The sequence below is a fragment of the Rhipicephalus sanguineus genome, chromosome 1 (genome assembly GCF_013339695.2).
Source record: "Rhipicephalus sanguineus isolate Rsan-2018 chromosome 1, BIME_Rsan_1.4, whole genome shotgun sequence".
In the NCBI taxonomy this organism is placed as follows: Eukaryota; Metazoa; Arthropoda; class Arachnida; order Ixodida; family Ixodidae; genus Rhipicephalus; species Rhipicephalus sanguineus.
In genome coordinates, this window is record NC_051176.1 from 15,322,864 (window position 1) to 15,344,466 (window position 21,603).

A 21,603-nucleotide genomic window follows, 5' to 3' on the forward strand; every position below is an offset into this window, starting at 1 on the left:
CATGATCAACTTTGCCTAATTAGATTTGGCTATACTTATTTCGACTCATCTGGGCTCATCTAAGCTTAACTTCGCTTAACATGAAAACACCAAGCTGGACTGGGCTTAACTAAACCTACTTACACCTCACTTATTTAGGTCATAAAGTGCTCGACTACATTTGATTAATTTCGGCTACATTAACTGCGACTTAACTAAGCTCATTTAAGTGCAACTTGGATTAGCCCGACAAAGGCAAGCTGGCCTGAGAAAACTTAATTTTGTGCGTTTGGCTTCGTCAGGTTGTGCGATGCTCGCTATGCTTACTTATCCTAATCAACCGGCGTCAATAACAACGCGAGCCGGTGTTGAACCGGCCCCGTCGCAGCCGCTACGTAAAAGAATGACACAGATTCGATGGAGCAAAGAAAGCGACACCCAGTTGTCGTTTTGGGTACGAGCGCCGCAACCGCGTCCAACAGAGCGACATGAGAATCCAAGTGATAAGACGGGACGCGCATGCGCCCTTGCAGCAGGTGTCTCGTCGTGTCTCGTCGCTAGCTGGCGCGTCGATGCATTTTGCCACGCGATCCCGTGGTCTGCACACTTTTGATCGCACCTGTACGTGCTATAATAACGAAGTTACAGGGGTTAGAACATCCGTTTCAGCTGGTTTCAAATTTTCGCGCGGCCTCACCACCCTTCTCCGCCACAAGGAGGAAAAGGCGTAGCACGTCGTCTTGACTCCGCCCACTTCGGCAACGTGACACGACGTCAACAATTGACGTCATGGGCGAGCTCGATCAGTCGCAATGCACTTCCGCTTGCTGCGGCTCCTGGTTGTTTATTGTTTATATTGTCGCACGTGCTCCGTAACTTGACGGGCAGTTTTCGGCTCTTCACTATTTTTAAACCTTTGTGACAGTTCACAATGCAGCAGGAATGCGTGCTCGCTTTCCGAGACGTCGAAGGGGCGCGAGAGAAAAGCCTGGAGAACCCCGCTTGCCGCGCGAGCAAGCGCGACCCGTCCGAGCAGCCGGAGATTCCCCTCTCCCCGCTCGATTTGCAGCCGGCAACTGAACAACGCTTCGCCTCATGTCGAAGCGCGTGCAGGTGCTATGCAGTGCGAGGAATATACGCGCTACAACTGCGTGGCCGAAACCGCATCACCGCAGTGCCAAAAAACAAGGCGCAGTTTCGTAGCGGTGGGTGGGAACAGGAACTGACGTTAACTTGACAATTGTTTGTTGAGACCTGGTTTAGACCAATCGACGAGCTCAGTGCTACGTCAACTCGGCGATCGCCGAGTTGACGTCACTGCGCGTACGAGGAGGATTGGTCAGGCGTAGGAAAGAAGCGCGGGAATTGTTTTTCGAAATGAAGGGTCTGCGCGGCGCGCAGCGCTGTAATATTAGGAAAACGTGATCGCCGCGGTCTACTGTACGGATTAGCGAGCTTGTTTGGCGGGTGTAAAAAAAAGTCGCAGCCTGTTTACGGGCCCTTTAACATTATCCAGCACCAGATGCAGACAAAATTGGCGATTAAAGAGTACCTGAAGGAGTGTCTAGGCAGACTAATTGGGTAATACGTGCCAATTTTGCCTGCACTAAAATGAAAGATCATGGCAAATGGGTATACAACAAACGATAGAATAAACGAAGGCAGATCTGCAAGGTAGTGGAAAGCTTTGATTTAGGCGACTCTGCCAGCTTTTGTAACATGACCGCGGCTAGCCGGAGAGGGCAAACTGTCAGCAAAGTTTCGTACAAGTTGGTGTGCCAGTTGTACGTCATTGGACTCTATATCGAACTCACGATTTGGTTAGAGTATTGCTTTACCGTTCTCTTACATGCATAAAGCTTTCGATTATAAAATGAAAATTTGTAGAGAATTAAAGCATTTCTTCTCCACATGACCATCAGTAAGCAGTCTCTGTGGTTGGGCACAATTAAGAAGTCGCTCGCATCACGGCTTGATCTTTTTCTGTTTGCATTGAAGGCTACCTGAAGTTGTCATTCATGACTCCAGCATTCTTGGGCATACCTAATGCAGCGCTGTACCGAAAGCAGAATGTTCAAAGTGCAGAAACAACTCGAAACAAACTATATGCAAGCTAAATAGCAAACTCAAGTTTGATAGAGCTTCTGTATTGAGATGGCTGATACACAAGAAAACTGCACTGGCAGCGCACATGTACGGCACACTTCAGAGCACACACACGTCGCAAAGAACACTTTTACGTCTAGCATCGCTGCAGCAAATCGCAGGCTCATACCCTGACTTGTATCTCGTGAACAAACTTCGTCAACTGAGGACACGATCGAGCTCTTCTGACGCGACGTGCTCACCACAGCGCATCGCAAGCGGCAAAGCAGCGCATTCATAGCAGAACATGTGCAATGACGGCAATAAAACTTATCGCTATTGAGTGTATCATCACTCCGTACTTCACACAGGACTGGCCGTTCCCCCAAAGCACCCAAAGCACCAGCATACACGTACGCATTTCGCGGGAATGAGCCCCAAACACGGAGCACATACAAATTGCACACGCTGTTTGCGGCGATCGAACAATTTTGACGTTCTTGTACGATGAGCATGTGACACACAGATTACACCTCCATATGATGACATTCTAGTTCCCAAAGCAAAGCGAATGACGGCACGAAAGACACGAAATCGGTGGCCTCCGATCCCCGCGTAAACACAAGCACACTCCGTCGGTTTCCGTCGGCGATCGCAGGCACCGAGGAGGGCAGGAAGGTAGCGCCGGCTTGCTACCTTTCAATGAATATCTCCGCGGATGATGATTAGCTCTAGCACTAATCATAATAACACCCAAATGAACTTTTTTTACGCAGCTGCTAGGCCTCGGTTCTCGCTTCGTCACTTCACCCGGGTGCCATGTTTCTCGACGAGCAGGCGTGAAGACGTCATAGGTCACAGTTTTTTTTTTCTGCCAATCAGCAACCAAGAAAGCGAGCGGGACCGCTCTGTCCGGCCGGTACAGCCAAAGTCGGCCGCCTCCGCACCGGTCGAGAGGTGGAACGGAACACGAAAAACGGAGCGGAAACGGACGGGCGGTGGCAGCACAGTGAGGCCTTTACTCCGTTCTGTACTCTTCTTGGTGCCGACATTGGAGCCTTCCGTCCGTCTCCGATGCTCAACAGCATCAACATGCTCGTCAGCAGTCACGCGCGTACTGTCTTGATGATTGCCTATCAATTCATCCTCCGACCGCTTCCGTGTACAATGCGCTGCGCTTTTCTTTTCTTTCTGGTCTCTCGGACGCATGCGATACAGACCTGTCAGAGATGACAACGGCACTTTCCTCGCGATTTCACTCTGACACTTGAAGCCTTTTCTCAAACGATCACGACCTTTGCCGCTTTTTCTTCCTTCTGACGCTTTCTCCTTTTGGCACGATTCTTGGTGCCGACTTTGGAGTATTTCGTCCGCCTTCGACACTCATCGACATCGTCACAACCCTCGCCAGCTGCATCGCGTGCACTGTGTTGATGATTGCCTAGTAATTCATCCTCTCCTTCAGTCGCTAGACTGGCGGACAGCTCAACGTTCTCTAGACCAATGCCGCTACTTACTCATTTACAAGGCAGCTCAGTAAGCTGTTCGTAACTGCATTGTCTTCTCCACTCAGGCCCTCAGTTAGCCCTTGTGGCCCTTGGTTTCTCAGAGAGGGATCTCTTTCACTTTCGGCAATCCGAACGGCAGGACTTACGTCTAGGAGCTCTCCTGTGCACTTCGTTTCGCGATATACTCGAGAACCCTCTGAACTCCCGATTCCCTCCCTAGCTGGCGCGCCTTCCTTGACATCGTCTGTAGTACTATAAGGTTTACTTTTGGTGGAACACTTCTCCACGGACCCTTCACACCGACTTGGCCGCGAGCTCTCTTTCCTTGGAACGGGTTAGGGCCTCTGCTATGCCTTCACCTGCACTAGCCTTTTCTTCAGCTGTAAGCGGCACTGCCGCTACATCGCACCGTTTGTGCGCTACATCTACAGATATGTCAGGCCTCTTTTCTGCTGTGCCTCATGCTCTAATGCCTGCTTCTTCCTCCTACGTTCTTCCTGCCTACGCTTACTTTCTATATCCTTATCTACTTCAGTAAGCTGCTGCCAACTGTCTGACGTGGGGGCTAAAACTGACCCTTCCTCACAATCTAGGCATTTTTCTCTCTGGCCTTTAGGTTCGGCCGAACCTACACTACCACACTGGCTGAACAACGTATCCTTAACCTCAGTTAGTTCCTGCAAGCCGTCTAACACTAAGGCTAAAACTGAGCCTTTCCCACATCCGAGGCACTCAGCGTGCCAGTTAGCCATCTTTCCTCTTCCCCCATGTGTGCCTCGTCCGATTCCCTCGCTTTGCGCGTATGCCTAAAACGCTGTCGGAATGTTTTTGTTGACAAGCGACATTTCCTCAACAGCACCCCTTTTACTTTGTCATACGTCTCTGCGTCCTCTCTGCTAAGTCGAGCTATTACGTCGGTGGCCTGGCAGGGAAGAAGTGATAGCAATTCTTGTGGCCAACTTTCGAGGGAGAATCCGGCCTTCTCGCACGTTCACTCAAAATTAGCAAGAAAACGTGCAATGTACTCGCCAACTTTGAATGGCTGCAAGAGGTCTTCCATCCTTACGGACTCCCTCACAATGGGAACATGGCCTGCGGTGGATATTGGCCTCGAGGAGTTACGGAGTCGCCCTCTGTCGGACGCGCCTCGATTGCGTGCTAGGCAGGATACCGCCGGCGCGCTCCCCATAGGTTTTGCTGTCGGCGCCCTAGAAAAACACCTCGCGGAAGCCCTCCAGGGCATTTCTGTAAGTACTTTCGAAATGAACTGTGTTCTTTACTGTCAAAATAATCATTTTCGACGAACTGAAAGCACAAGATAGTCTACAGTCGCTGTCTCTTTGCAGAAAACCGAGCACCCGCGTCACTCTGTCACCGCGTTGGAAACCCCTGAACCGGCTTCTTGCGTGAAAGGTAGTCACTCGCTGAGTGCAAACCGTGAAATATCTCGTTAGAGTAGACTGCCTGTATAACCAAACGGAGCATAACAGAAAGAAGCCTCAAGCCAGCGATCGCACGGGTTCGCGACGACTGACGGTGTCTCTGCATGTATGAGCGTCTGCATGTATGTTCGTACTGATGGTTTCGCTTTTGCTACGAGCGCGTTTTGGCACTGCACTGTGAACTTTAAGCCGCAAAATATGAGAATTTGTGAGTAAACAAACAACTACTGTTGCGCGGAGGCTATCAGAGCAGTTCAAAAACAATTTCCTGACAACTGCGGCTTCGGTGCGAATGGCAACTTCGTGATCTGCCGTCCCGACGATTCAGTGTTTTTTTTTTCTTTTTCAGTCTAAATTCGGGTACGTTTCAATGTCATTTGACAAGTTGTCTCGCACTGCGTATTGATCGGTCTTCTCAGCGGGCAAATGCCGCTGCTTCTGTTTCTTTATTCAGCGCATTCGTTTCGTTTGGTGCTCACACAAAACGTGAGCAAATGCGACGCTTTTTAATGCTCCTTAATTATCGCTCCGTTTGCATTCCAGTGAACTTTCCGCTCTCTGTCATCAACAAATTCATAGACCAAAGCTTCACCACTTCGAGATTGCTGGTGGAAGAAGAACCAGTCTACGAGACCGAGCATGCGACGCCTAGGAAAAGAAAGAAAATACAGTAACGTTTGCCGGACTTATTCTGCAAACGTCGGCTGTGAACTAGGACCCACATGAACTTGAAATAGCGGTGAATAAAATAGAAGGTATTGCAGCAACCAGCAGCCGCAAAATAGGATAGTAATTACTTGGCGTGTACCCGAGCAATTTTGGCAGCAGTGTCGTGGCTAACGCCAACAGGGTAGCATCTTTCCCACGTAAATAAATGAGGCTCCAAGAAAATACATGGGGTTGGCAGGTGGGCCGATCATCGGTGGGCCGATCACGGAGGCAATGCAAAATTTATGTAGCTTATGAAGCAATACATGCCTCATCAAATGGGAAGGTTCCCGTCGGCCTCCCGAGTCGGCGGCGTCAACACGAGTGATGCAAAAAATAATCGTCACGTGATGGTGTCACCATATGACGTCATCATGACGTCACAGATCGCCAATACATGTAGCGTCATTATGACGTCACATAATGTGACGTCACATAATGACGTATTCACACGTCATGGTCGCTTTGCATTGCCTCCGTGATCGGTCACGGAGGCCATGCAAAACCGCGTTAGGTGCAGAACGCTTTTGGAGGGGGGCGCGGGAGAATCAGTACATCGACTGACAAGAAGAAGATGGCTTCGCCTTCTAGTCATCTTTAACGAATGCATAAGGGACCCTGTGCGTTTTTTTAATTTAACGTATCTAAACAATGACTTGCGCATCTGCAGCCGATTTTGTGGACGCTGAGCACGGGGCCGACGATCAAGAGGTCGCATTGGAGGATTCTGAGATGGCATCGCACGTGGTAAAAGGTAGCGCTTTTACCATCCTGTGGCAGATAAGCATCATTTGCCGGCGTAAAGCGCGCGCGAGTCATCGTCTCAGTGCGCGCTGTCTGCTACTCACCGAACATCGCAGGCCCGACGCAGTAACAAAAGTCTTCGTCGCGGAAGTGCTTGTTGCACACAAGACTCGTAGCGGATGGCTACTTGCCGGTTCTTAGCTTTACAACCCATGCTTCAAGCTGTTTCTTGTCCCGCGGTTACCGGTGCAGGCTGACACTGGGCTCCGTTGCGTAAACGCGGCACCGAGCGGTATAGCCCCATGTTCGTCGCCTTCGGAGGCAGCCACTCTATTACAATTGTTTCAATTGAGTAGAAAATGAGAGAAAACTTCCGAATTTGAACAGACCGCAGCGCATGTGGGACTTGAAACTCGTTTTCAAAGCACGCGGCAGTGCGCCACAAGCAGCCGACGCGGCCGCTGAGACCACGTGATCCTGCCAAGCACGTCACGCCGACGGTGGCGCCGGCGTTTCCAGCGGTGGGCCTCGAGGCCAATACAAAGTTCCAGCTCCTTTAGGTTCAACTCATGTTGCCTCTCGGCAGCTTTCTCTTTACACATTTCCTCTTTTCTAGCTCGAATATCCTCATTACTTCCTGGGCCTCCTCGACAACCACCTCCTCTGCCTCCATAATCGAGAGGATCTGTCGTTTCCACTTAGCAGAGCCAACCAAAATGCCCAACTCCTTGCAAATTTCAAGGAGGTCCTGCACACTGATCTTGTCCATACTGACACTGCACTCCGCCTCGTTTACTCTCTGCTGAAACTAAGCGGTCAAACCATCCAATTCTTGGCTGACCAAACAAAGTTACAAGCCAAAAAAAAAAACGTCCAGAACCCGCTAACAACGACGTGGGCTAGCTAGGTCTGGCAATAAGAGAGGTAAACTTCAGGCACTCACCACACCAGGGTAGCTGGCGCTGGCCGATCCCACCGAGCTGCCATCCACTGTTATGAATGGGGTTCGTTCCTCAGGTGCGCGGCTGAGATTACGGGTCATGGTATCCCACCGCTGCCACCACTGTTAAGGCTGGGGTTGCGTGGCCGGTGTGAACACGGGTGTGCATCGTGCTCAGAGCAGTCAGAAGGACAAGTTGAAGACGGAAATACTTTATGTACAGACTATTTACATGTTTCCGATCTCATAGCGAATTCCACTGGGAGATCCGGAGCGGCCGCGGAAATCCTAGAGCGAGCACTCGGATTGTACCAAGCCAAATCTGCCAGTGGAACACGTGAACGCTCCCTGTGAGGTCGCTCCGGAAGTTGTTTAGGCATACGTCACGTAACCAGTTCTGGAAACAATTTCTTCTGCTCTTTACGTTTCCATGGCAACTTCGGTCGCCACTGCAAAGCGCGCATTTCGACCACGCAGTCGCGGAAAGCAGGGATACCGTTTTCTTGGGTTGCGTTGACACATATGGACGAGCACATGGATATCTCGTCGGCTGTGCGTCGGCTGCTGCTGGGTGTGCTTACGAATGGTGGGGATGAGTTCTGAGATAAGTGCCACGTGCTTGACACTGATCATAAATTCTGCGCGAAATGATAATAATTGTTTATGATGGCTGGCCACATAACTGGCCGGTATGTACGTGCACGTGGCAGCAGCCGCAATTGGCACCCGCCAAAATGTGGCATGTTCTGAGCAGAATTTTTTAGGAGCTGGCTCGCCAGGGGCAAAGCTGGGGCGGAGTTTCGCGCCGCAACCTGCATCCATCGATTCAAAGTGTTGCGGAACGCAAAGAGGAACGCTACGCACGTCATGTCTTCCCTCTAGCTTGGCCGTTAATACTCAGGGCGAGCAGGGAACGCGGTCAGCAGCTAGGCGAGCGTCGGACAGCTATTTTTAGGGCCACTTTGTCGTGTGCGTCTTCAGGGCAGTTTTCAAATTGAAAGAACATTAGGAGCGTTGCTTATGCAAGTGTCAACAATGGAGAATCAGACGCTCTTAAATATTTCTTGTATATATACTCGCTATCACTTAGAGCAAGAAGCAGACCACCAGCTCGTCTAGCAGAGTTGAAACCCGCCATTTTTGGAATGCATTGGCCCCCTTTGCATTGCTCATGCATTGCTCCCATTCTCAGTGATATCTTTTTAGCTAAAATTGACAAAGCAGTGGCGGAAAATCTACGTAATCTCAACATCATCATGGTTCACAGATTTGTAGACAACTATCTCATCCTGTTTGACAACGACCCCGTAGGTAACCAGTCATACGCGTTAGACATTCTTTCTTGTTTTGAAGATAGCTTTAAGCCCCTAACTCTCACGCGTGAAATGCCTGATAACAATGTGATCAAGTTCCTTGACATCATGTTCACCTTCCACACAGATCATTTCTGTTGGCGCTATCAACCTCGATGTAATAAACCGGTCCTGCCATACAACTTGGCACACTCCAAATTAGTAAAAAGATCAATTGTAAAGCTTTGCTTTCATAATGCTATATCTAAGTCATGCGAGCATGAAGCTGCAGTTAGTTTTGAGCACCAGTCCGAACGGCTATCTGAAGCAGGTTATCCTTTAAGTGTGCAATCCTCTGGAGCTGAAGCTTTGCTCAGAAAGCATCGTCAGACGCCCTCAACTGAGGAGCCCTCAAAAACTAACGCGAGAAAAGTTGCCGTCATACCGTACTTCCACAAGATTTCACACAATTTGAAAAAAGTGGTGGAACGTTTTAAAGTAAAAGTAGTCTTTTCAGCCCCGCACAAACTTCTGAGCCTATGCCACCGCAATAATAGCAATATGAAATCTAATGCATGCACTAAGAAACACAGAGTCACGTATGTTCCTTGCAAAAGTAATGTTGCGTATTGGATTCCAATTTCTTGTGGCAAGATATATATAGGTCAAACCGGAAGGTGTATTAATGACAGACTTAGAGAACATAACAAGAATGTAAAAAATGGACGTGACGGATGGCTTGCGATTCACTGCAAGATATGTGGGTGTCAATCTGCGTTCAGCGCATGTACAGTTGTCGCATCGCAGAACGATAAATTGACGAGAGAAATTATCGAAGCTGAGAACATTGTTAGATTAGGTCCCGAGTGTGTCAGCACCCCGTCTGTTAACTTATCTGGCAAAGAGCTCGCGTTTCTAAGAAGTTGATTGTTGTACTCACCTGGTGGCGTCAGAGTGGTGCATAAAAACTGTGTCCTCAGGAAATAAACTTTTGTTGGTAGTTTGCGCTCTGTGTGTTTTCATCTCTTCTTTTAGTCCCTGTCTCGTTTGCGCGATTCAACCCTTAAGATGGAATGTAAACAAGTGCACAGGGTGATCAGACACCGCCTCAAAAAGCGCTGAAGGCAACCATGTTGCCCGACTGCGCCAGAAATGACGGCATCGCACTGCCAAAGTTCCGGCGAAATCCACCTCTGCAAGACAGAGCAACGCGGAACGCTTCGTCGCGGAGTGGGTTGCGCAGAATCAGGTAGTGGAAAACACGAACTTGCTCCGAATCGACCAGTGGAACGCAGATCCTCGACCGCGGAGCCAGAAAACTTGCTCCAGCTCGACCAGTGGAATTCGCCATCAGTGAACAGGACTGCCAGCACGACCATGTCGGCTGGGGCGACTCCCCTAACAACTGACCGGCATGGCCTTAAATTGGGTAGCAGTCCATTGTGACGTGTCCTCTCCGGGCAGGCGCTAACCAGTCTGACTTTTCGTTGGGGATCGCCAGTGCAATTGAGAAGCGTGCGAACTTGAGCTTGTTGGTACATATTCATAGTAAAAACCAGCGCGAAAACACAAGGATGAGACAGCACTAGTCCCGTTTCATCTGTCTCGTCCTTGTGTTTTCGCGCTGTTTTTTAACTATGATCGCAGCTGTCCTGATTTTCTGTTGGTGGTTGCAGGTGTTGGCCGTTTCGCTGGTTGCAGGTGTTGGGAGCGCCATTGTCTGTTTCCTCCATCCCCCTCAGGAATGCTGCTCGAAGTCGTTGGGCAGCGTGGAAGAATGACGACTGGCGTCAGTTGTTCGGGCAGGCTGGGCGAAGACTCAGTTTTCCAGTATCCCTATTTGTTGGAAAGTCGGCGACATTGTGGCCTTTGTGCTGAGGCGCAACAGTGAGCGCACGGAAGAAAACTCTACAGTTGTGTGCCCGTCTGGAAGGCAAAACGAGTGAAAAAGCTATAGTAATCCTTCGTCTTATCGCCAACGAGACGGAGTTAGTTTTTCCGAGTCCCCAAAACAGGAAACACAACCACGGCGGTGTCGTTTGTGTAATTTAGTGCCACACAGACACAGATGTAATCGTACCATGGGGAGCAATAAACGAGAGTCACAAGCGGTCACCCTTTGATAGATTAGAAACCAGACAGCCATCAGCTTTGCGGGCGTGAGAAGAGATAGCCACCCGAAAGATGAAACCGAAACCAGCCGCGTGTGCGCGTTCTGATGCGCAAGTGAAAACCACCGCACTGCTTTGGAAAGAAAAAAACTCACCAACGGAGAGACATCGGCGCATGAAAAAAATTCCACATATTCCCGAAGCGTGGCAGCACATGCCAAGCAAGAGAAATGATCGGAAAAGGTGCGCGTTTTAAACCAGCCGCACCACCGTGAACGCGCTCGGATGTGCAAGCGATTGCCGGCACGCCGCTTTGCGAAGCAAAAAGAAAAAAAGAAACCAATGGACAGACATTGGTGCATGAAAAAAAAAGCATCCAACGCGAGGCGTCCCGCAGTCCCTTGATTTACATCGATTTCCGATTGCACCTCTGCCCTCATGCACACCACCGAGTTCCCAAAAGTAGGCTCCGGAACCATTACACCTTTCCACAGACCTCGAAGCACCTCTCGAACCTATTGTATCCCCACAACGCTCTGTGCTTCATTATTGCCGCATTCCTCCTTCCTTTTGCTGCCGAGGCTTTTTCCTGTACCTCCATGTATCTATCACTCTCATTTACCCATACTCCAAGGTACTTGTATTCGCTTACCCTCGCTATTTCTTGGCCTTGTATTGACACCACCTGATCACAGGGATCATTGAATACACTAAATCCTAGTCCAAAAGCTTCACCTTCCCTTCCCCATATATCCTCCAGCCGCTGGATATCATCTCGAGTGTCCGCAAATAAGACGCTGTCGTCCACAGAAAATAAACCTGGAAGCTTCTGCTCAATCATCACGCCGCCCTGTTTGTGTGACAGATTAAAACCAATGTTGCTACCTTCTAGCGCTTTTTCCATACTCACCATGTACAGCATGAATAACAGCGGGGATAAAGGACATCCCTGTCCCAGCCCCTGTCTCAACGTTCTCTTTGCTACTCATTCCTTCCCATTCTATGGAAACTGTATTTTCTCGGCATATCTCCTTCAAAAGCTGTATACAGTCGTCGCCTATGCCTATTTCTTTCAATTTATCTCAAAAAATTTCCTGATTAATGTTGTCGTATGACGTCATGTCTAGTGATTTTCTATTTTAGATAATTTTATACACTGAGTGAGAACAAACAGGTTATCGTCTAACCACCTGTTGACTCGAAATCCTTTCTAAAGCTCTCCCAAAATAACGCTATGTTCTGCCCATGTTTATATTTTCATTTTTACTGCTTGCATCGCCAACCTGTATAGTACCGATGTAATGGTAAGTGGTCTATACAAGCGAATCTTATCCTTTGCTCCCTTGCCTCTATAGATTAAGTTCATTTTACTTTTTCGGCAACTGTACGGTATTTGCCTGCCCTTTAATCATTTTTCTATGCCTTTCAACAATGCTTCTTTAGTTTTATGCCCTACTTTGTTAATGAGGCTAACGGGCATCCCATCTAAACCCGCGGCAGTGCGCTTTGGAATTTTTCCTTCGGCCTTTTTCCAGTTGAAATTCTCAAGTACTAGCTCTTCCTTGGTTGCTCTCTCCGCCACGCTTTTACTCACCGGGGAAATCCCCTGGACGCTTTTTTTAAACGAATCGGCTGTTACCTTTCGGATGTAACCTAGCGCTTCGTACCCTTCCAAATGATTTCCTCCTTCATCTACAATATGTTGTTGCATTGTGATAGACTTCCTACCTAGCGCCTTTATGTGGCTCCAAAATATCCTAGGCGCGGCCTCCTTTTTTCGTGAATCTCTGTCACCCAAGCGTTCACTTTGACCTTTAATTTTTGCCTCGACCAATTTCTGTACAATGGATTTTTTCTCTAAATATATTTCCCATATTTTGTTGTCTTCGTGCTGCGGCTGCTTCTCCTTTTTTGCCATTCTATGCTCCCGTGATGCTTCAAGTCGCTTCTCGATCGCTTCCCGGATTTCCTTGTTCCACCAAATTTTTTGCTTCCTCTTTCCTTTCCAGCAAATACATTTCTTCTCTTTCCCTATCTCTTTCATCATTAGATGTAACAGCTCCCTATGCTCCCAGTCCTTGCCTGGTATTTTGCCTACTCCTTCCTCGACTCTTGCGGCTACATTTCTTATTTGTTTTTCATTTAAATACGAGCTGCCAGACTTTTATTCCATGCTCTTATTTCCAGTTTCATATCCCATTTGTAATGTTATTCGTTTGTGATCACTACCCAAACTTTTAATCTTTTCCTCGTATATATTCTCATTTCTCTCAGTTTGTGGTAAATTCCTTCAGTCATGAGACAATAATCAATACTTTATTGGTTGTTTCCGACTTCCCATGTGATGTGGCCGTCACATTTACGCCCCATGTTAACTATCTCCAGACTATGTTGCTCGCAGAGATCAAGTGATGACTTCCCATTGGTGTCTGAATATCCGTCAAGGTCATGTATGTGGGCATTCATGTCCCCTAGAAAATTGAGAAGAGCTATAAGGTGGGCTAGTTGGTGTTGATTCATCTTCAAAGGTGCGCTTAGTGAACTGACTTCCCATGTGATGCGGAAATCATCCCCTAGAAGGATGATTTCGGCCCCATTACCAAATTCCTTGATATCCGCACTCATGCAATCCACTATCTTCTGAATCTTTTCTCTGTAGTTATTCCTCGTGCGCAAGTAGGTTACCCCTAGTCATGTTCTTTCCACCTACTGTGCACAAAACTCAGAGGTGCTCTGAACACGTCTGTTTCACTCTAACCCATTTGGCTCCGCGGTGAATTAGCAGTCCTACACCCCCACCTTTCCTTTCTGATATGATCCTGTTGGACCCTTCCCAAACATAATTTTCAATATGTGGTGGCTCTTCCACGTCTCTAAGGTGTGTTTCTGTAACCACATAAATGCCTATCTGTTCTTTGTTTAACTGCTCCTCAATCTCTAACCATTTTGCCTTTTTTCTGCCACCCTGCATGTTTATGTAACTAATTGCAACACGCGCCTTATCCCTTTTTCTGGTTTTTCGCAATACTACCTGTCAAAGAGTCCTCCTGGTTGTTTTCCCTGTTACTAGCTACCCCGGACACCGAGGGCCCACATGCCCCCCAAATAAGCTACTGCGCGTCCTGCCAGTCGCCGCCCACCTCATGACCAATCCTCTTATCGAAGTGAATTCAGTCTCTTTGGAAACCACCCCACCTGTGCACCTCCCTGTTTATATCCACTACCTCGAAACCCTTCTCTCGACTAATTCGCCATATCTCTTTGTTTGCGTCGACAACCGCTCTTTGCAAATTGCCGTTGCGCACTGGTACTTCCGGTACTTTGCACACTACAATTTGCGCCTGGGGGGTACACGGCACGCATGTCATCGACCCCCTTTACCGAGGTCGTCGCTAGTCCTGACGATTCATTGTTCAAGACATTATTTATACCTCCCGCAATTACCACGTGCACGAGGTTACGTCTGTGAGCTTTAGCTGTGAGCTCTCGCTTGCCTCATGACTGACCCCAGCGTATGTCCTGGGAATGTCCCTATCGAAACTCTTATCGCCTTTCACCATCTCCTTGATTGCCTCTGCGCATCGGACTAAATTTGAGTCACCGGCGACAATGATCTGCTCAGACATCCCTTCTGAAACCTGCACCTGGTTGCTGACTAGGTGACTAGCGTGAGTCACGGCTGCTGCTTTGTCCCCTTTCTCTCTCAAAACTACTTCCCGGAAGTTGGGCCCTGTGACCACTGCACCTGCCTTTGTCATGCCTGATGTTCCCTACGCCTCTCCCCCATGGGGGGTTGTCGTCCTAATGCTTCTACCGTCACCTGCGTCTTCTTTGTTCACTTTGACGACCTTCGATAGTCCGTCCTCGGCAGACCTGAGCCATTGCGTGCCAATCGGCTTATCATACTTGTTCGACATAACGTCACAAGGACCACATGAAGGCCACATGATAATTCATTACAAAATGTACGTAGCATATGTACTACACTGGTGTGATTTATTAATGCTGTTGGCTTAACACTTTCGTGACTGCGGAAAAATCGGTTGTTTTTGGCTAGTCCAGGAAATATTTTTTTCCTGCCACAGAATATAATTGATGCTAACGTGTAGGGTATCAAATGATAGAGGAAGAATTGGTCTTTCCAACAGTATTAATTTCAAACAACGGATTTATTTCGAATTCAATAAAAAAATTATCAAAGAATATGCATCAAAAAGAAAGAAGGATTCATAAAAACATCAATGCTACTCTGCAATGGTTAAACATTTAAAGAAATCGAAATATACGTTTTGAACGCAAAGCCCTCGTAGAATAATAGTGGATATATAAGCTCTGTGAGTGCACAGATTATTTACCTAAATACAAGAAGATAGGCACTAGTGCCCATCATGCCACCGCGCGATGCAGGTTCTCGACGCGGTGAAACAAAGGCTGGCTGCGCATGTTTCGGGAAAAAAATTTTTATTTCTGTTCAACTTTCCTAGCATAGTTTGCAGTTCTGGTATTTTTCAATTTTCCTGTGTATTTGTTGAAATGAACAGTGTAGCCTGTTCCAAATCTGCAAAAATCCATAATTGTACCCTCATTTGACCTCTTTCTCGCTCATATACTGCCGAATACCATACCGACCTTCACATTTCACCATTTTCTCATCCACTGAAAGGTTCCAACAGGGTTAAAAGATAGCGTAGAAAAATCGTTCATGTGTTGCAATAGAGAAGACACGGGGTGAAGATTCTCGTGGGATGCGACGGTCGTCTTCTTCAGATCAGAGACACTCAAGAAGCCTTGAACCTTTTCCGTGGCATCACTGACGGTGGATGAATGCCTGGAAATATGTGTCGTCGACACCAACACCAATGCAAGTGCGGGACTTCAACGATTACTATGTACACATGGAGTGAGACGAACTTGCTCATCTTCTCTTCAGTAACCTCCCTCCATGGATCCGTCCCTCTCACTGTATGTTGGCTTTTCGAATGTATGCATCCACGCATACTTATCTGTGTGGTTGCATATCTCTTTGACGACTTCTGCGGTAAAAAACAACACGAAGACGCCGCCGCGCAGCACACCGGAGTGTTGGGTCAAAGTGTGCTCCGCGCCGTTTTCGCGAAGAGAACTGCGCTCTTTCTGCAGCCGGCGCCAAATGCTCCCGCCCGAACGAAGTTAACACCTTGCAGATAATAGCTGTTATTTTTAGAACACACCGGATACGTTTACATCGACGCGCAGCAGCGATAAAACAACCCGAGGAGAAGACGAAACTTACGGCGGACAGCTGCTGATGTTCCGGGGAGGTTTGACGCACTTTCGCCGTCCGTACTGAAGCCTGGCGAATCGAAGTCGTCTTCTGTGTCTGTGGTGCTACCATCATCCAGAGATTACCGCTCATATTAATCGGAATCCGTCGAAATTCGCCGTTTCTGTGGAGCACCCGCGAGCGGCATCAACGCGAAGTCCGAAACAACGAGCGCTCACCTACCCGACTGCGAACGAGCTTTAAAAATCACCCCGCGGTGGAAAAAACAAACTCGCAAACAAAACTGATAAAAAACATGTTAATTTATGCTTTGTATTGCGTTAGCTGTCCAGAACCGCTCAGAGAGTGCCAAAACTTGATCTTGAAGTCATCGATAACATACTATCGATGGGAATAGGCGCGGTCACGAAAGTGTTAATTGCATAAGCATGTAACATGCAGCACGGGTGTTATATCCAACTCATTGCAGCCTGACTGCTGTGTTGGGCTTCCAACGATATGGAATCTATACTCGGCGACAACTTTTCTTGGCACCACTGTGGAAGCTACAGAGCCAAAGTGCCTGCATGCGCACGCGCCAAGAAATAGTACCTATATTTATTTTCTAATTCGAAAAGTTACCTAGCTCGAATAAATAAAGGTTTCTTCATTATAAAAAGAGAACGAGTATGGGAAGCCATTCGTCAAGTTTGTTTCTGTCTTTTTTATTTCTTGGACAGCACCACGTTTTCCTCACGCCTGCATAACATTTTCCTCACACCTGCTCTCTCAGAGTCTCAGTAAACATGGCGTCCGCGATGCCGCCTGAGTTGTTGGCCTGAACCGTGTGCGGCTGCAGACTCGCCGTTTCGTTCTCCGAAGAAGCTGTACTCTAAATGTGACAGAAAGCGGCTATCAAACCAGACCACGCAAGTTATCTGCAATGTCATCGCCGGAGTGAGGCGCGGTCAGCATGACTTGTCTGCAAATGCAGTGTGTCAGACTGCCGCCGAGCTCACAGGAGTGAGCGAGCGAACAGTTAAGCGTATCAAGGCTGAAGCTCTGCGGGCCCCACGTGCCTCCCCGAAGCGCAAGAAATTGAATTTCTCAGGCCAAACTGAGAAGCGCATCACCGGCAAGACGTGGCTGCTGTGCTATTACACGTTTACGTTGGCAGGATTGCAGCGCAAAGTGCACAGCTACTTCATGGGCAATGAAATACCTATGGCCGAGAAACTACGCAAGGACGTGATCAGTGACACTGACATGGACATGCCGACCATCAGCACTCGTACGATCCAAAGAACGACTTGGGGTTCGCCTTCGAAAAAGAACAAGGAATTCCGCGTTGCTCGAGAGAGACGACATCGTTGCTTGGCGTCGAAAGTACCTCCGGACCATCCGAGAAATGCGGAGGCAGCGGCGGTAAGTTCGTACGTTCTTTTTATTTCTGCAAACGTTCTGTTCACTACGCGTGATTGTTGGTAAAAAAGTTCACGCGAATGGTGAGCATGCGTGTTGACCTACTGGTTAGTGAAAACGATAGGTGTGCTTTGCATTTGTGATCGCCAAACGTGTGCTACTGACGTGAGTGATCGAATGCCTTACATAATCGTGGCTTAAGTCGCAGCGAAATTCCCCATTAAGATATGGTGGCGATTCATGTTTGCACTCGTATGGTAAATAATAGTATTCGCCGAGGATTCCGTTGCATGTGGTGTAGGTGTAGGTTTAACTCAGTGTTGTGTATTGCAGCATTTCCCGTGGCATCGTTTGAGAAGACTTACTGCCGTTTTTCCACGTTGTAGCAAGGAGTCTCAATGGCTTGGAGAAAGGAATAGCTAGTGATGGCGCTCTGAATTGTAGATTTTATTGAGCAAATACGCTGCGCACGTAATTGGGGATTGGGGACGTGGTTGCATCAGCTTTGATATTGGCGGCGAGGAGTTACGGAGTCGCACTCTATCGGACGCGCCTCGATTGCGTGCTAGGTAGGATACCGCCGGTGCGCTCCCCATAGGTTTTGCTGTCGGTGCCCTACAAAAACACCTCGTGGAAGCCCTGCAGGGCATTTCTGTAAGTACTTTCGAAAGGAACTGTGTTCTTTACTGTCAAAATAATCATTTTCGACGAACTGAAAGCACAAGCTAGTCTACAGTCGCTGTCTTTTTGCAGAAAACCGAGCACCCGCGTCACGCGGTCACCGCGTTGGAGACCCCTCAACCGGCCTCTTGCGTGAAAGGTAGTCACTCGCTGAGTGCAAACTATGTGGAATATTTCGTCACAGTAGACTGCCTGTATAACCAAACGGACCATAACAGAAAGAAGCCTCAAGCCAGCGATCGCATGGGTTCGCGACGACTGACGGTGCCTCTGCATGTATGAGCGTCTGCGTGTAACGTATTTACTCGAATGTAACGCGACTGTAACGCGAGGGGTGACTTTTCAGTGCCGAAAAAAAAAAAAAAGAACACGAATGTAACGTGAGTTAAAAACTTTGAGCGCGCAAAAGGACGTAGGACCAGAAGAAACACACACCACAAGCACTCACTCGCAACTGAAATTCAGTTGCGAGTGAGCGCTTGTGGTGTGTGTTTCTTCTGGTCCTACGTCCTTTTGCGCGCTCAAAGTTTTTAATCATGCGTTACCAACTAGCCCACCTAGCCATTTTGTAACGTGAGTAAAGCGGGAGGAAAAAAGTACCTTTATTTGCTGCACATGGCAGTGGCAAAGAGATCCCAGTTTCTAAATATAAAGTGCGTTTTGTTCATTCGTCGCTTTCATCGCCATCATCGCCGGTGGTCGAGCCCTCTTTGTCACTTTCTTCCTCCCAGATGAGGTCATCCTCCGTGCCATCCATATTGCCACGCCCACTTCTTGTTTTATTTTGAATTATTCGGGTTTGACCAGCAAGGACGTTTATCAACGATCGACGCTGTCCGCAAAGCAGTGTTCGAGAAGCTTCTCGATTGTAGTAGATCGTTTTGTTAAGATTGCGCGCCGCCCGTGAATGTTCTAGCTTTGTCGAGAGATAATGCCGCCACCAGCGATATTGCTGGAAAGTTCGATAGCGCCTGTATAAAAGCCGACGCGCTTGACCGCTTGTCAGTTGATCGACGGACGACGCCCTGTTCGCCGCTATCATTGTACAGCGTGTATTGCTGTAGTTCTAGTTCTCGTTTTCTGGCCACAAGTTCAGCCAAATAAACAGTTTCATCCTGCAAACGCCGACTGCTGTCTTCGTCGACGTCACGACCAGGTGACATCTGGTGGAGGTGCTGCTTCTTCCATGATCCAGACGCCCCCGCGAAGCGCTGACCCAAGCCCAAGCCGCGACGAGGACGACGGCAAAGAAAGCCCGGATCGTCGAACGAGCCGCAGGCAGAGGGGACTGCAGCCAGAGTACGGGCTCCTTCTCAAAAAAACCAGGCAGCCCCAGATCCCAACATCGACCGCAGCGACGATGACTGACCCCATACAGCCTGCACCGATCCTTCTCCAGCAGCCCAAGGAGCCGCCAAGCTTCCGCGGGTCGTCATTCGAAGACCCGGAAAGCTGGCTCGAAGCCTACGACCGAGTCGCCCATTTCAATGGCTGGACAAGCGAAGACAAGCTACGACATGTGTACTTTGCCTTGGAAGACGCCGCTCGTACCTGGTTCGAGAACCAAGAGCGAACCCTGACAACGTGGGACATATTTCGCGCCAGGTTCCTCGCCACGTTCACGAGCGTCGTTCGCAAAGAGAGGGCTGAGGCTCTGCTCGAGACCCGCGTGCAGATGCCGAACGAAAACGTGGAGCTCTTCGCGGAAGAAATGACCCGGCTGTTCCGCCACGCTGACCCCAATATGCCTGAAGAGAAGAAGGTTCGTTTCCTCATGCGAGGAGTAAAGGAAGAGCTCTTCGCTGGACTTATGAGGAATCCACCGAATACCGTCCAGGAATTCGTCTCAGAAGCCACGACCATCGAGAAGACGCTAGAAATGCGCACCCACCAATATAATCGCCGATCGATCCAAGACAGCCCCGCTGTTCATGCGCTCGGCTCAGACGACCTGCGCGAAACAATCCGAGCGATCGTGCGAGAGGAACTGCGCAAGCTGTTGCCATCACCCCAGCCTCAAGTGGACTCCATCGCAGACGTCGTTCGAGAAGAAATCCAGCAATCGCTGGGCACCCTTGAACCGCCACAGCCTCAGCCGCAAGCCTTGAGCTAGGCTGCTGCAGCCCGACGCTACGCTCCCCCGCCGCGCCCGCGTCAAGACACCGCATCGACGCAGTTCCGTCGCCAGACACCGCCGCAATCATTGACGCCCTACCGCCCACCTGGCGGCCAGCACTACACCCCGAGGAAGATCGACGTTTGGCGCGCCCCTGACAACCGCCCGCTCTGCTACCACTGCGGGGAGGCCGGGCACACGTACCGCCGCTGCCAGCACCGACAGATGGGGCTACGCGGATTCGCCGTGAACGCGCCGCGCCCGTAGCCAGGCGAACGGCCTCGCGACATCGACGACTACCTCACCGGAACACAGTGGCAACAACGACGACCTTCCCGCTCGCCATCGCCCGGCCGCTACATGTCACCGCACCGCCCAACCGGCCCAAACCGGGGTCGGTCGCCTAGCCCGTATCCGGAAAACTAAGGGCAGCAACCGATGGAGGTGCGGTTGCTGAACGACGAAACGTTGAAGATCCTCCGCCGTCGACGACGCCGCCGCGACGAAGTTCCGAGCCCCCGCCGCACGCCGAACGACGTCCTGAAGACGAAACTTTGCGACCCGTGGAAGCAGACCTGACGACGCAACGCGGAAGCAGCGGTGCAAACCGACGTAGCCGTGACCCGACGCCGCGACGTACACGCAACGCAAAACGGCGGACTAGCGACCTCGACGTACTATTCGACGGACACAACGTTACCGCTCTCGTCGACACTGGGGCCGACTATTCCGTCGTCAGTGGGTCATTCGCCGCGCAGTTGAAGAAAGTTAGGACTGCTTGGGAAGGTCCTGAAATCCGCACCGCTGGAGGTCATTTGATAACGCCGGCTGGAGTCTGCACAGCAAGAGTCAGCATCAGTGACCGAACCTATCCTGCGAGCTTTCTTATCCTGCAGCACTGTTCCAGGGACGTGATACTTGGGATGGACTTCCTAAGTGAACACGGTGCCGTAATAGACCTGAGATCTGAGTCAATAACACTAACCTCAGAAAAAGCGCTGCCGCCACACACGACGCCAGAAAAGCCCGTATTGAATGTGATAGAAGAGCACGTCACCATTCCGCCTCTCTCCAGCATCATCATTTCCGTCGGCACCGAAGAACACGCAGACCTTGACGGTGTCATTGAGGGCGATCAGCACCTAATTCTCAACCGTCAGATTTGCGTCGCAAGAGGCATAGCCGAGCTGCATGATGGCAAAGCAAAGGTAGTGCTGACAAATTTCAGCCACGAATATAGGCACCTCAACATTGGTACGACGGTCGCCTACATCCACGAATTCGTGGAATCCAGCAATGCTGTCGCCCTCTTCGATGCTACCGAACCTGCTTC

General features: G+C 49.5%; 1 protein-coding gene across 8 annotated transcripts in view; it reads right to left on the minus strand.

Moving 5' to 3' along the window:
* Nucleotides 1–21,603, minus strand: part of LOC119389576 (mitoguardin) — a 500,148-nt gene that overhangs the window by 29,870 nt on the left and 448,675 nt on the right. The window contains exon 14 of one of the 8 annotated variants that reach the window (XM_049413603.1): nt 13,153–13,280. The exons of the other annotated variants lie outside the window; for them this stretch is intronic. Coding sequence (XP_049269560.1) covers nt 13,272–13,280 — 9 coding nt within the window. The 3' untranslated portion in view covers nt 13,153–13,271. Of the gene's footprint in view, nt 1–13,152; nt 13,281–21,603 lie in introns of those variants that run through there. 8 annotated transcript variants of the gene reach the window in all.